This window comes from Pseudochaenichthys georgianus, chromosome 10 (genome assembly GCF_902827115.2).
Source record: "Pseudochaenichthys georgianus chromosome 10, fPseGeo1.2, whole genome shotgun sequence".
Classification (NCBI taxonomy): Eukaryota; Metazoa; Chordata; class Actinopteri; order Perciformes; family Channichthyidae; genus Pseudochaenichthys; species Pseudochaenichthys georgianus.
In genome coordinates, this window is record NC_047512.1 from 8,959,478 (window position 1) to 8,976,737 (window position 17,260).

Here is a 17,260-nt window from a genome sequence, read left to right on the forward strand (position 1 = left end):
ACAGTAGGAGTAGCAAGGACATCATTTCCTTGAGCGGAATAAAACTGATACACATCATTGAAGCCATACCAAATGTAATGTTTATTGAGAATGCAAAACTAAGCATGATTTGCAAAGCCAATAGATAGAGCATCGACAGGTTAGTTGAATACAACACATGTCAAACACATACATTAGTATAGCTTTAGGGTTGTGCGATTATGGCAAAAATCTTTATCACGATTATTTTGGTCAATAATTGATATCACGATTATTAAAAAACGATTATCCATTTACTTTGAAAACATCCATTTATTGAAAAAAAAAAGTGAACCGTATGTTTTTAAGAGTTGATTACCCTGAACTTTAAGTATAATTCAACTGAAAACATTTTTAAAAAATAATAATAACATTTTTTTTTTTTAAATAAAAATAATAATCGTTTTATTTTGATTACGTTGTTTTCGTAATCGTTGCAAGCCAACATCGTAATCGCGATTAATCGCACAGCCCTATATAGCTTCATAACATTGTATAGTCATTTGAGTGATACACAGGACTTAGTTGGTATCATAAGCATGATCTATCTATCTATAGCTACAAGTTGGTGTATGTCATTCTAAAAAACACAGTCATTATACGTTCAAGGCTGTTGGCAAGATCAAAGTGTATCTGAATCCTGCAAGGCAAGGCAAGGCAAGGCAAGGCAAGGCAAGGCAAGGCAAGGCAAGGCAAGGCAAGGCAAGGCAAGGCAAGTTTATTTATATAGCACCTTTCAACACAAGGCAATTCAAGGTGCTTTACAAAAATGAAAGACATTCAGCCAAAGGCATGTCTCTTACTAGTTCTATATAAAACCATTTGATTCTGAACCTGCATTCTTACTAAGCTTAATACTATAATTCTGTTCATTCTTTAAGATCAGTTGATAGGATAACAATGTGATGGTCTCTTGTCCTTTTTTACTCAAATTGAACAATACCCTAACACTTCAACAACATTTCAAAGTCATGCTTATCCAATTTGTCCTATGTTACTGTAGAAAATGTCACCTGTGTTAAACCTCTGCATGAATTCGCCAAAATCCCACGCATGGTTAAGAGCAGGTTGAAGGACGTTGGAGTGCAGACCTCGTCTGTGGGTCACGGACACAGTATTTTCAAATATTTTGCGCATTCATTAAAAATGTTCTGGTCTAGACAAGGGCCATGATTACCACCGTAATTGCTCTGGTCAGGTGCTTAAAGTGTTTCATAATTAAAATCCAAATCTTTATCAAGATAGGTGCAGATAATAATTGTGTTGAAGGACAAACAAGCACTTTATTTTCAAAGCCAGTTGCCTTTTATTTTAAGTGTCTCCAATTGAAAAGTTTAAAAATAGGAAAATCAGGAAAATCAGATATGTGTGTATTACGATCTACTTCATTATCCTCCTTGTTTTTAGACACAGTTAGGACGGACACACCTCAGTCGCTCAAAGTTATCATTTCAAGCAGACCTTCTTTATGCAATGAAAGAAGAAAGAACGTTTTGACTTGCCATTTGAAAAGGGCACCCAAGAATCAAAGGGCAGGGACAATTGCTCCCTGTGCCCCTTCATGTGCACACTCGCAAGTCAAGTAAGCCAGGGTGAGACATTTACATCCCAGAATTTCAAATGTGAGAAAAAAACACTCCAATTATAAAAGGGCGCTTCAGGGCACGGGGGCAGCCGCCATGGTTTCATTATTTTCACTGGTGTGTATTTTTCAAGAGTGTGGTTTTCTTCGCAATAGTTATTTTTTGGAAAAACATTTGATTTTGCATAAATTAAATACCCTTTCAACTTTTGTCAATAAGGCAACACTCTGTAGTACTACGCATATTTCCCTGACTATTACATCCAAGTCAATCTTTAGACATAGTGTGTGATCTGTACAACTCACCTCGTCTGAAGAGGAAAGCAAACGGCAAGTCCTGAGCAATTAATTACTTTGAAATTACATTACGTCGGAACATTTTAATACACCAACATAAAAACTCATTAAACACCCATTCCATAATTAAATCCAGGCGCCCTTCTGTGGAGGCATTATCTAACCGCCTTTGTTTATTACCAACATGTAACAGATTGATGAAGCTATTTTGCTTAGATATTAATCATGCAATAATTCATAATTGATAATGCAGTAATTTGGATGTGAGGTGAAAGCAAGCAGAAGCTCAATTTCGCCAACAATGTTTAGGCTATAGATGTGTGTAAATAAAACCACAAAGCTTATACCCATAATCTTGATGTAAAAGCTAAAGAACATCATGGAAACGTTTCTAACCCAGTGTTCCCAAACAGCTATGTGCACCTCAAAGTCTAAGAGGGCCGTGAACGAGGGAATACCAAGGGTGAGCGAGAACATTGCAGGACATTGCCAAAAGCATCAAGAGCTGCCAGCCGGCAAATTGGTGCTGTGGGAACCAACACGCGGGCATCGGTCACGAGGACGTCCCGCACAAACATACGTGGACGTACTCAAGAACGACGCAGCAGCACAAAGTGCCAATGAACTGGCCAGATGTTTGGAGAACCGGGATGACTGGAAGCGACGACGGACGACCTAGAGAGAGATGAATGTATTCATGCGTGCAAAAATATCTCAGTTGGAAATCCTAAAAGGGCCGCCTGCAATCTACTAATATTTAAATCACTTATCTTCCTCTCTCAGCATTTTTTATCGATTTGAATTGTATGAAGAGTGTGAAATCTGCCAACATTCCCATATGTGTGAAGGATAAAAAGGGATGTGGACTAAAAGCAGCCCTCGAGGAGCCCCCAGAAAGAGATTCTCCATCTGGATGTTTAGTATTGCTGATGAGCTCGTGTCTTTCAAACACCTCGGAGGAGTGACACGGATTGGCATGCAGGAGAATGAGTGCAATATCCAAAAGCTTTTAAGGGCATATTTAAATTCACATTGAGGGCATATTGATAATATTATTCCATAAAACACAGCACAACATGGTTTGTTGACTTTGCATTTCATTCACTAAACATCGATTTCTGTCGTGCAGGCGTGGGGCACAAAGTAAATGTAAAAACATGTAAAAATATGTAAATAATATTACAAGAATATCACTACTTTTGAAGTGCTATTTGGATGCTTTGAGCCTAAAATACTGAAATATATTCAAATGAATCCGAGGAGAGCTCGCCTGTTGAGCAAGATGAGGGCACTGACAGAGCTAAGCAAGGTCACCCCCGTGCAGATGGGAGATCCTACGGTATCAGCAGGAACCTGACCTCAGGACAGGAAGTGGTTTCATGTCTCTGAAAACCACTGGAGGTTGCTTACACTTTCAATTATTTAAATACTTTCTGCATTAAGTCAGTCCTCAGGTACCGGGAGATGTTGTTATGCAGAGAATCTTCCGTCCTCGTGGCAGACACAAAAGACTCTTTCTAACCGTGAAAAGGCTGCAGCCTCCCGTGAGCACAAGGCTCCTTTTACCCACATTGCTTTTCAAAAGATGTACCTCGAGCGGCGCACCACTGCGACCAGAGGGAAGGGTAAGAGGAGTAAAATGGACACAATTATGGCAGGCATCAAAGCTGCTTGTTTAAACACCAGAGCATACAGATGTTTGGTTCTTTTGGGTTCTCCATTTGGAGGGATGTTAAATTATAAATGAAATGTGGTTTTGACAGACTACAGAGGGGCTGTGTCGTGTTAGTAACCCTACATTTATATTTGGGGGAAACCATTACATTACAAGGTCTCCTGTGAATAAATAATACATTTGAAAATCTCATAAGATCAGCTCTAGTTATTGTATATTAACTTAATGCCATTAGGGTTAGGGTTAGTACATTTTACACTTTCTTTTTTTTAAACAAATATGTATTGTCTTTTAAGGCTAAGGTGGTTAAGGTAATTGAGAAAAATGTTGGCCTATTGGTAATACTCTTTATTATATATCCAATCATGTTACTAAAGGCTGTTTAAGTCGTGGCTTGCAAGCTGTCAGGGTTGACATTTATGCGTCTATTTTGCCCGATATTGCATTTTTCACAGCTACTTTCTTTGCAATAGAGCTGGCAAATGATGGGCGGGAAAAAAAAGGAACTAGCTTACTCTTGCTGGCTTCTACCTAGCCAAGCTTTAAGCTCTTCTTTTGTTTGATAGCCTTACCTGTGAGAGCTCGCTGGCATCGATTTGACCATTGTTATCTGCATCAAAACGTTTGAACATCAGATCAACCAGGTGCTTCCTGGCGGCCATGTTGTCCTTGTGGGCCCCGTGGATGTTAGACCCCATGTATCGCTTGTCATGCAGATCCAAGATCTTGGTTTTCAGTCGACGGTATTCACTCAGTCTGCAGTTGTCATCTGGAAAAGACAAAGAGGGAAGGCACAATGGTTAGAAGAGACAGAACATAATACATAGTATATACATAATGCTCTTCTTTGCCGTGGTGTGCTGGGGTGGAAACACAGACACTAGGGACACTGGCAGGCTGAACAGGCTCGTGAGGAAGGCTAGCTCTGTAGTGGGAGTACAACAGGACAATCTGGAGGAGGTGGCAGAGGGGAGGGCGAGGAGGAAGCTCGACAGCATCCTAGAGAACCCCTCCCACCCACTCCACGCAGAGCTAGTGAAGACGAGGAGCACGTTCAGCCACAGACTCATCCCTCCACGACAACGCACCAAGCGCCTCGGACAGTCCGTTGTGCCTGTAGCCATCAGGCGGCACAACAAGGGGTTAATGATGAAAAATAAATCAAATTAAATCACTGGTCGTAAATATACACCGTTTCCACAACCCATGCTAACTTGTCACTTTAACTTATTCCGCACTTTATAACTTAGATGATGACCAAATATGTATATATGCTGACAGTTATTTTACTCTTATTTTTATTCATCTCCTATTTTCATAGTCTTTTATTATTATTATCATTATTTCCTTGATTTTATGTTATTTATTATTTATTTGAGATGTTATTGATCTGTGTGAATCTTTGCTGTACTGTTTTTGTTCACGCTTACCCTGTTGCTGCTTTGTACAACTGCATTTCCCCTCGGGGATTAATAAAGGTTCATCTTATCTTATCTTATTCAAAACAAGAACTGTTAAAGCTGAGAGTGAAGTTGTTTTGTTTGTATAATTAAAAATGTCTGTATTTTGGCCGGATGCATACAGACAGATATGTTCTGAATATGTAAATAACTCCCATGTGCTGAAAAGGCATTGAACTTGTGATTTCGAGAATTGGATGCAATGTTTCAAATGTCAGCCAATTAGCACCTTTGAATACCGGAATCCCCCTGAAGACGCATACGACTCAACAATAAGCCGCTGTTTGCATTCAGAAAAAGCTAAATCTGAGCTTGTCTATGATTGTACGAATCACAATGACAAATGCTAAGGATTAATTTCCTGAGGGTAGCACAAACAGTGACAGTCGTGCAGACTGAAAGAGCAGCACCACAAAGAAACGGATGAACAGATCCGGGTGTCAAGAGCTAACCCTGACAGCAACGGAACACACGATGGCCTTGTATTTACAATCCGCCATCAAAGGCTGCAGATAAAAGAAGTCAACGACAAGAAAGGTTCAGCGGGGTAGAGTCGAGGCGAAGAGAACATAATGACTAGAACCACAGGTTGACACATGTCACATCAAGTTTGCATCGTTAGATCTGGAAGTGTCTCTCCTCTAATAACGGTTGTATTAGCTGAACCAACCCACACGAAGAGCTTTGTTGTTCACCGAGATGCTTCTCAGATCCCAGAGGAGGAAGGTGACAGTACTGCCACTTCCTACGTACCTATTCGGGGAAATAAGAGATAAAACAGCTGTATGGAGTCTTCTGAAAGACTAATTAACTTTTTTGTGGGGTGATCAGGGGAGATGGGTTTAGTGAGAGCGGTAATGAGATCTTCACAAAGTCGAACTCGGAGCTGACTGAGAGCGGTGGACTAGTGAGGAAGACTCAGAATGACCCTAGAGACGAATCACGCCATCAAAATGTCTGTCCTTATTCCTTCAGCGAAACAACTTGAGATATCAGCGTGCGTTTAAATGAGACGTTATCTTGGTGGTAACCATCACTGAGGTTTAAGAAGCTGAGATAAGTTCTCTTATCATCGTGTCAGTAAAATCAATGGGGTTCCACAGAGGCTATTTCCAGCCATGTTCTCTTTCATTTCTATTCTGTGAGAGCTTGTAAAGTCCAAAGGTGTAAAAACCTCGTTCACTGGTATTGAAATATGTATTATTGTGGCCAAAACAGGTGTGATAACAGCAGCTATGAGCCTTTCTTTGAAGCTGAACATAATATTGAAAGCATGTGTGGATTTTTTGATAGTCTACCCCACAAAGAAAAATACCTCACTGTATATTAAAACTGATTTGAGGTGAGTTAGAACGCTTTCTCTTTTCTGAGAGGTCAATAGCAATTTTGCAGAGGGCAAGCGCAGAAATAGTGCCAAACGCTTTAAGTTACAGTTGGGTGAAATACAAAGTAGAAAACCTGAGGAAAAGAGTTGAAACACGACGAATGCAAATGCCTTGACACGCGAGCGCTCGCTGAATGGTTCGATGATTTTGAAAATGATGTGAATCATTTGCCTTTTGCAGTCACCGGCGTTCAATCCAGTTCACACCCTTAGGAAATGCTCACTGACAATGCTCTCGGCTATCATCGACACATCCAATGAGGGAATCTGTTTTGGAGACAAAGTGGTAATTCCGGAGTACGTACTGTATAGTAAAGCCAAGGAGCATTGGAGCGGGTCTGGGGGCTTAGTATGGGCCTGTTTTGTGTTTTTTATAAAAATAAGTTGTTTCCGGCCGGTTGAAATGAAGCCAAAAATGGAAATCACATCTCGTTATGCTTTGTTTTCTAAAAGCGACTTGGTAAACTGATTAATGTAAAGCTCACATAGCCAGGTGGAGAGTATTAAACATACAGTAAGCAAGGAGCCCAGGATATGTCCTCCGGTGCGGGTACACCTGTCACTGAGACACATACTGCGTTGCTGACAGGTGCTGGAGCTGCATGCTCAGTCTGAAGCGTCATGACACTAGCAGGGTGAACAACCACGGTGGGGACTGGTGAGCTAGTCTTTTCCACGAGCGACTGCAGACAAATAGGAGGATGTACTAAATCCTACCATTATATTTTGACTGCATGAGTGTCTCGTGAAATCTTAGGAATGGCATCAGCAAGTCAAAATGAGCATCAGCTGTTATAGTGCAGGCCGTTCACACTGCAGCACATCATGGGACGGGGTCTGTTTTGACAAGTGTCGGTGCCAGAGAAGCTGCTTTGGTCACACATGGCAGAATGAATAAAAGATAAATGGCTGCTGGCACAACCAGGGGAGATGAAGGTCGGTCAGCCCCACACACACACACACACACACACACACACACACACACACACACACACACACACACACACACACACACACACACACACACACACACACACACACACACACACACACACACACACACCACACACACACACACACACACACACACACACACACACACACACACACACACACACACACACACACACACACACACACACACACACACACACACACACACACACACACACACACACACACACACACACACACACACACACACACACACACACACACACACACACACACACACACACACACACACACACACACACACACACACACACACACACACACACTTAAAAGCAGTCCCCCAGCCACACTGCATCCAAACAGTACATGTCCACACAGGGGAGTAGCAGCATTAATTAAACAGTGGCTTAAATAATTTCTCTCAAATGTAACTAAACCAAAAATGTCCTTAATCCAAGCAGGCATTTAGGGGAAAAGTCAGTATGCTTTCGAGCAGCCTGCCTGCTTTCTCTATTTAACATTCATCACTTTAGAAAAACAATGTCTGTTGATTTTATGACAGCTTTTTGACAAGCGAGGGCTGCAATCGTAATGTTGATTGATTGTCAGTCTGTCAAGATGCCAAGATTTAAACCTCAAATTAACTCCGTCAAATCATCTGCCTTTTCCTGCTGTGTCATTGTGCACACGGCAACAGACACATGATGGGTAGGTTGCAAACATCCATCAAACATGTCTCTGGGAATCACCAGTAAACCACTATCAGGACTAACATGTTTTTTTTTATCTTTCTTTTGCAACGGATGTTTTTGAATGTGTGGTATTTTAAGAAGCAGCAAAAGGTGTGGCAGCTGTACTGTATGTAACTATACGTGTTTGTCTCTTGCATGTCATGACACCCCGTCTGTCTCCTGGCACACAGATTTAGCCCACGTGAAGGACAAGTGTGATTTTGGCAGGAGTTGAGAAATACCATGTTGTGTTTTCATTCACATTCACTTCTTACAAGCTGCTTTACAAAAAGGCCAGTCCTACTTCATTTAGCCACAACCTGAAGAGGGATGGCTGATATTGAAATGTCTTTTTTACTTTGTGTCGTTGTAGTTTTCCCTAAAGGCTATAGAGACGCGAGGTGGATTTTCATTCAATCATCGACAGTCTTGAATGTGTGTGTTTTGAATTACGGTAGCTTAATTACCAAATATGACCCAATCTTTCCTTTTCCCCAAAGCAATCTGAGAATGTTCCTTTCACTCATCCGCTCCTTTTGTAATACATACTAATGACGACTCAGCTGTTTTATGAAACATCCAATTACAAGCTGGGTAAACACCATTCGAGACGAAGTAACAGTGGTGTAATAGAACCATCAACTGTAAGACTCCCACAGGAACACTTGAGTATAATGCTGCCTTAGTCAACATCATTCATGGATAAAATTACATTTTCCAGGGACGAAATGTTCAGTAGAAAGGAGCTGAAACTGAACTTGGTAGTTTGGTTTGAATATGAAATTACTTACAGGAGCTTGGAGACTTCATATTTCACCTTCACAGTTTAGAACATCTTTGGAATGGTACATTTTAAAACTATCTTTAGGACAAAGCGTATGTTGGTATTTTCACAGACGTGTTGTTTGCCTTTGACTGCTCAGTGACCTTGCTTGGGACAAATGTCTATGGTCACATAGGCTTCATGTGGCAAGCGGCCGGCCAGGTTACACTGTGCAAAACAATTGCCTCCTATTAATTGCCTTGAACTGTTCATTTAATGTGGAGGTCAAGTCCCAACCTGGATAGAAAGAAAAGTCAGAGTGAAAGGACTTGTATGCGCTTTGCAGATTGTTAGCAAACCATCTGATTCAAGCCATTTGTGACACATAGCAGTACAGTAGCAGCAGGCTGCTCTGCTGTAAGTAAAGAACGTTGTTATATAAATGCAAAGCCAAGAGTTAATAGCTACTGTCGCCAACACTCACTTTTATTGATATGCTTGCTTACTTACTATAACTTGGACTAAATGTGGCTTGACTCAGTTTTTCACCCTTTAGAAGTTACTTAACCCTTATGTTGTGTCCGGGTCTCCCGTGACCCGTTTCAAGTTACAATTATATAACAACTACGCTCTAGTTTTTTTTGTCGGAACAAGGCTTCATGATGTCCTCCACAGCAGATATATAAACACTACACAACTGATTTTGACCATTTTTGCGTAGTGTATAATTTGGTGTTCGAATCTGGGGAGACCCAGCAGAATTGTTGTGGGTGACTCGAGGTCAAATTTGGCCCAATCAATATTCATCTTTGACTTTAGACACCCCTCCCCAACATGCACCTGGTCTCCCCGCCCTCTGGCCCCCTCCCCCCACGGGAACTCCACCTTTCTCAAAGTATATGTACACTAACACTTGAACCTGAACACACACATGCACGTGTGCACTATGTGGTGTGATGTGTTTTGGGGCCATAACATTAAATTACAACAGGATTGTACGGTTATGAAAGCATTATAAGTTAGTTATGATGTAGTCAAAATAATATTGGATTTGTTGTGTGTTTTGTTTTAATGGCAAATCTTTATTAAATTGTGTTTTAAAATCTTTGGATGTCCTTGATTTAGCATGAAGAGGGCTTACAAACTGCATGTTGACAGACTAGTATTTTATGTTAAAGGGGAACTCCTCAGATGTGTGTTTATAGGTCAAGAAGAGATGTAGTACTGCATCGAAATGTGTGGGATGGAAAAAAGACGATAGCGTTGATTCTGCTGAGTCTACCTTTTTTTATTCAAACAGTCCATCAGGAGTGTGACCATGTTATAGCATTGCAATGTTATATCAGGGAAGTACTCTTTTTAAATACCTCTGATACAAGCTACACACATACACATAACCGTCCCATGACCGGTGAAAGCCCATCGGTTAACTTTGAGACTGCTCATGAAGTATAATAACAACATGATTAGAATAAACCATCTAGGTCAATCCAGATTAGGGTTACAAAGGGGCGGAACATTTCCATGGGAAGTTAAACCGGGGAATTTTGGAAATATTCCATATTTGAAATAAATAAAAAATTGTATTGGTTAAGTGGTCCTTGGTATGAAAACATTTGAGAAACACTGTACTAGATGAATACATGTGTATGTGATATTTAAGCAATCATACACGAGAGGCCGTTCTTGAACGTCATTATTGGTACGACAGTGTAACGGCTGTGTGTCGCTAAACGTCAATGGAAACCACACGATGTAGGCTCATGGAAGTAGTTTCAGTAGGCTAGTGGCGTGTGTAGGCCACTGGATACTTTGTGATTAGGCACGTTCTATTTGATCGTTGTTTGATCGTGGAATCAAACACGCCTATTGACCAATCAGAGAGCTTGCTCAAACCTATGTGTTATAGAATTGCAATTTAAACATTACATAAATATATTACCCCATAATATCATCAAAACTTACTTCACTTTGTGTAGTCCACAGGCTCAATGTGTGGCTTCATTTGTCTGGTGCTTTGGGCTCAAAAGTGTGGTCCAGTATCTGTTTGTTTTAGTCAAGATTATGCTGAAATATACTTTCCCCAACTATATTTAAATTCCCTATGAAGAGGCAACCTTCAATTTTGAACATTCCCAGTTTATTCCCATACATTCCCATGGAAAGTTTCCATCTTTGAACATCCCCGGAATTGTGCAACCCTAATCCAGATACTTCTGATATAATGTGTAATCCCACAGGTTCATTTGTAGCGTTTTAAATTTGTTTTTGTGTTCCCTTGACGGAGAAATATAGCCCTTAAATAACCCTTTTAAAACAAGGAAAGAGATCATGGCATGCAAACCAGAACATGATGTCATTCTCCTGGGAACAATATCGCCTATCCACAGACGAAGGCTACCACTATAGATGACGCACGAAGGCTAACCACAATGTTTGCTTTAAAGGATTTGTTTTAAAAAGCATGTTCAGACATGTGAGTATTGAAATGGAGAAGTTATCAGCGTGGAGGAGAATATTTTGAACATTGGCAAGATGACAGCTCCTGCTCTCTAACCACCGAGAAGAGCGCCGCTGTGCCGCAGGAATCTGCAGCCATTTGATGCACGCTGTGCCGAGAAGCACAGCATCTCCTGCTTAATCCCATATCACGGTAAATACAGGTGGCACCGGCGGATACTGTGTGGTTTCCACTGCTTTGAAAACTAACCAAAACTGTTCTGTAACTGGCAGATTTCTGCTTATGATTAGGGATGAAAAGCCAAAGAAGCTGCATAGATGTTTGATTCCTTGGATTCACATTGCTTTGTGACAATCGAGTCTTCTTATCGATGCTTTTCCACAGTTGCTCATGAACAATGATGTAACGCAAAACAGTTTGTTTAGGAAGGAGTCTATTGCCAGAAAGGAAGCTTACTGCTTACGTCCACATAGGTTCCATTTAGATTCTCATACTTTAAAGCTTGGTGAAGAATTGAACATGGGCAAAGGTAAGATATTACGTTATCATGATGTGTTCAAATGTCATCTTGTCAAATGTAGTTTTTGCCAAAAACGTAACGATGTCAGTTTGAAGGAAATGTTTTCACAGCAAATAGAACGAGATATCAGAGACAGAATTATGACCTATTTAACTTCACAAATATACAAATATACAAAATGTGTAATACATCATTAAAACAGCTCGAGGTGTTTTAAAGAAAATATGTATGACAATATGTATTTCATAATCATCTTTGATAGGCTTTATAACCACGAGGGATGCCTCCATCTGCCTCCTTAAAAGCACTCCTGTTTAATTTAAAGAAAGAAATGGTCGCTTAGCAAAATTGCCGCAATCCACTCTGCTAAAACTGTCCCATCTTTGCCCCCCATCACCTTCCTCCAGCTTTCCCATCTCCATCTCCAGGGCCTTGGGTACTGCCATGGCTCACGATACATCACGACAGCACACCGTGACAACTGGGTTACCCAAATCAGAGGTCACTGATTGCAATCTTTAAGAGCAACTAGAGGTGTCACTGCCGCAACACCTGGCTGAATCTGAAATGGATATCTGGGCAATAGGGCGGCAAACTCCTCACAGCCGTTCTGCCCGGGATGATAGGAATGCAAAAACCTCACAACAGACCTCAGGCACAGATAACAGACTTCTGCCAATACTCCAGACTTAAGAAGAAAACTTTTAGTCTCTGACCAGCATGCTGAAGAGCTGTGCATCTTTACAAAACATGAGGGTGAAGACGGACAAGATGGACGTTCAAGGTTCATTCTTGACCTTAGAAACAGCTGAGAGAATCTTAATACAAGAGCTATTTACTAGTTGCTCCCTATCTGTAAATGGCAGTTTGGATATACAGTAGCGGATGCAGTTTTTACAAACGATATGCTCACCTGCTGAGCTGATATGTATATACAGTCTCTGAATGAGGATTAGTCACATGTCAAAGCGGCTGCTGGAGAAGATCATTTCAAGTTGTCAAACTCGAAATTCATCACGGGCCACATTAGCATTATGGTTGCACTCAAAGGGCCGGTTGTAACTATATAAATATACATATATATAATTATACAAAATAATGTATTATATTACATTATTGCCTCTGAATTGGATTATTATCGGATAGGGTAATAACTTAGTAATTAACTACGTCTGAAAGCAGAAATGCAGGGCAAATAATTCTCTCTTCAGTGCGCATGTCACAGTGCGCGATGCATTGTGGGACATGCCGTCTGTAAAGTGGCATGTAACCGTATAATAACGTATTATATTCTTTGGAAGCTCTTGCGGGCCACATCAAATGAAGTCGCGGGCCGGATTTGGCCCCCGGGCCTTGAGTTTGACACCCCTGATTTAAACAAACAGATTTGCAGCATTTGACTAGTGTATAAATATCCAAACAGCAACCACCAACATTGAAGCACAATATGGGCAACACCTTCGCTCTCTAGATTGTAAATGTTAATGCATGGATAGTCAAATATATGGCTATTAACTAATGATAGGGAAACAACCAAACCAAGTTCTCTGAGCTAATTTAGAACATTGACAAGAACTTTAATGTGAGCTATCCAGGATCAAACTCGAATAACCTGCTTACAGACTTTATAGAACCCAAACTCCTCTGTTCTAGTACCATCCCTGAAACCGAGAGAACATCACTGTTTGCACAGCTGCACTTGATTTATTACCTTAGTAAACATGCTCCTAATTAGTTGATCGCTGTTTGTTGTTGTTCATTTCATAAATGATAGTCCTTTTCAGAGTAATAGTGAAGATAAAACAAGGCATGCTTTGGGGGGATGCCACCTTGTGATTGGCAGGTCTCTATCAGGGCATTGTTTTGTTGAGGGTGCTTATGACTTTCACCGTATGTTTTCTGTTCACTGAAGCCATTTTCTTTTGTACCGAAAGTGTTCACTAGTACTTAACTTAACCCTCTCATGCTCCTTATGGTTAAACTAGTGATGGGCATTACGGATCTTATGGCTCCGGTCCTTTCCGAGAGCCCTTCAACAGAGCCGTTTTTCTTTTAAGGGGGCGGGGTTACTAGGTTTATCTGTGAAATAATCACCAAGATAATGTTTGACTGTATTGCCAGAAATCTACTTTTACTCACAGAAAAATGTATAACTTGTTACATCTCTCCGCCAGCCAAACTACTACTTGTGAGGATTAATTTAGTCTTTACTTAAGATATTTGACCTTTCGGCCTGTTGACGTTTTACGACCGAACCCTAAGTCTGTTATCTGTCTTAAGGAATGGGAAATCTTTGCTATTGCTGACATTACCAGTTTTATGACCGGTCAAATAAGTGATTCAGTGCCTCCAGGTGGTCACGTACACCTTCCCCCAATATGTGGGATGACTCTTAGTGAAGCTAGTTAAAAGGTCTGCCAAGATGATAGGCTGAGCAGAATTGACATGACAACGCACCCGTGCAGTCAGAACCTTTGGCTGCTGTGACTTGTGATATGAATTCTCCGACCGAGGCTTGTAATAAACTACCAGTGTTTGACATCAGAACTCCTGCTCGTCCTGTGTCTCCTTCGTGAGTCGGTGACTCCCACTGCATTGCTACACAGAAGTTTCCCTTACCCCTAGTTTCCACCGGGTCCGTCTGCGGAGCGTTACGGCTGCGCCGCGGTTTTGGTCCGGCCTCCTCCGGCGTCATACCCTACCGGGCGCGTTTCACAAGCGTTTCAGAAGCATTACGGAAGCGGAGCGTCGTGCCTGCCGGCTCGCAGTTCTTGTTGATTTGGGCATATTTCCTGGACATTTGTACTTCTACAAGAAAGCAAGTAGGCTACGTAGTTAAATGTTTTATTTTTGTGTCTGTTTAAATCGTGTTTATTGTTGTTATTTCCTATTTTGTTGTGTTGTAGACTGCAGACACAATTAATAATAATTGTAAGTCGAGTTAAAAACAACATGAATCAAAGATGGGTTGCTGTATTTTAGTGGTACAAAAAAAGCATTCATCATCATAATTATTTTATATAATTTACACACAGTGCCTGTAAACCGAAGGAGAACGCTGGCCTTTATTCTCCTACTGGAAAGACTACAGAGGAGGGATGGGGGGAGGAGAAGGAACCAGTTTTGGGGGGTGGGCCGGATGCTGTCACCGTTCCGACATTACCTTACGGCTGCGTCGCGTCGAAAAATAGACTTCAATCCTATTTCGAGCAGAGCCCAGCGGTGAAACGTGGCGAGTCTGGTGGAATAGCACCCAAGTGGCCACGATCCTTGCGGACGCCGCGGCATAGCCGCTAAGCGCCCGTAGCGCGCCACAGACGGACCCAGTGGAAACTAGGGGTTACACTACTCAAGCAGCATGCGTTATGCCATCATCGACACAGTATGGCAAATTTGCATTCAGGAAAGCAAGTTCACGTAAAAGCGAGTGGATTTATGGCAGGCAGTGAACCGACTATAAAAAGAACGGCTCTTTGGTACGACTCGGTTCCCTTCGTTCTTACCAAAGAGCCGTTCAAAAGAATTGGATCGTTCGCGAACGTAACATGACTAGGTTAAAAATACATGGCGACTGAAGAGCGGAGAACTTGTGGATGATGTCACGGTGACCAATGTACACTTCTTATTCACAGTTCATTGTTGAAGACAGTTTCTAGACAGCACTTTATTTGGGAAACTTCACTTAGTTTGAGTAAAACTTTCTCAGTGTTTAGTAAGAGCCCAAGACAGACTCCCTCCCTTCATTCTGTCTCTGTCACTACGGTTACCTCCTCCGATGCAGCTGTAATTCTCTCCCTCCCATCTTTCATCAGGGTTGCTGCTCTTCCTCATGTCTTTATATTTGATGTATTACCCCCCCCCCACCCCTCCTCTCTCACCTTGAAGTGGATCATTATCATCCAGGAGACTTTACTCCAACCTCACCACACACATCTCCAACCTCACCTCACCCCCCCCCCCATAATTTACCCCGGCTCCTGACAGAATCCTTCAGAGCAGAGCTGCACGATAATAATCAACATAATGATACCTTTTATTTGATCAATATCAGGATCACTAGTATAATTTCAATGCACTTTAATATGACAATAAACTAAGCACTTTTTAAAGCACTGTTTTCACTTATTGGTATAAAAACAATGGTCCCAATACAGTATGTCCCTATAGTGCATATATTATCCCTTTTTCCCCCAATTAAGCAGAGACCACATTTTAAAACGTCTATAGCAGTTGTTGGAAGACTACATGGAGAATTTTGTATTTTCTTTTAGGACTTCGAAACTATCTTTTTTTAGAAATCAAGACCACTTCCTCTAAAGTGTGCTTTTTGCTGGCATTGAATGGAAAACATGTGATGCATCTTGATCGTTGTGATAACAGGATGCTTTGAATGTGCTGTATGCTGGAGCTCATATTGAATGATCAAAATGCATGCATAAGTTAGCGAAGCATTAGATGGGTACAGATTTAAAAACTTTCAAGTTTAAGTTATTTATAAGCCTCAAGTCATTTTCGGGGGGAAGCACCCAGATTTGAGTAAAAAATGTGAGTAAAATGATTTGTCTACTATAGATTTCAGACACCCACACAAAAGAAAGTGAGATGGAGGTGGACTGAGTTACAGAGTCAGACAGAGAAAGAAGAAGAGGACAAAGCCAGAAGAGAGGCTTTGTTCGCTTCTCAAATCTGATCCCGATGGAGTTGATTACATCGAGCTTACTCCTTCAGTGGCAGCCCTTGTTGATGACATGATAGAGGACAGTGACCCAGGGGCTGAACACACCTAGGTAGAGAAATCAAATCAAAACACTGCTTATGTCTATATTTGGTATAGTATGTGTGGGGGAAACCTCTGAAGCAATCGGAGTCAGGACTCAGAGAGACACGAGGAGAGCTGGAGCTTTGATGGTTTATTTGGAGCTTCGGCCGGAGAATGCACACGACATGTCACGGGCCACGAGTTGACCACACGGTTGAGATGCCACAATCAATTCTGAAGACCCCTCCTGTAGCTCCAGGCTTTAACTAGAGAGTGTAACAATCAACATTCTTCAATAGATAGACTAAACCGCTGAGGACACTGAATCACATTTTTTGTCGCTTATGGCTCGAGGTCATCCACACCCCGAGAAGGATGTGTTCCAGGTGTCTAGGCATGGAAACATCCGTCTGATTAAGAGTTTGGGCTTTATTGATGTCACTAGTTGTATATATCACACGTATTTTGTTAATTACGAAAGAAAATGGTAACCTGCCATGATTAGATAAACACAGGTGATGATTGAACAAGTTATAGTGGCTCACAGGGATGGCCAGTTAGCAACCTTGCCACACAGTGAAGGCTTGGATTGGTTTCCCGTGTTCAGATTCTATTGTGCTTCACTTTGCTCCGCCTATTGGGCACTTTATTCACAT

General features: G+C 41.4%; 1 protein-coding gene across 1 annotated transcript in view; it reads right to left on the bottom strand.

Moving 5' to 3' along the window:
• The window catches only part of fstl5 (follistatin-like 5), a 191,333-nt gene that overhangs the window by 88,323 nt on the left and 85,750 nt on the right, over positions 1-17,260 (bottom strand). Inside the window, exon 5 of the mRNA XM_034092166.2 lies at positions 4,145-4,341. Coding sequence (XP_033948057.1) covers positions 4,145-4,341 — 197 coding nt within the window. The remainder of the gene's footprint in view (positions 1-4,144; positions 4,342-17,260) is intronic.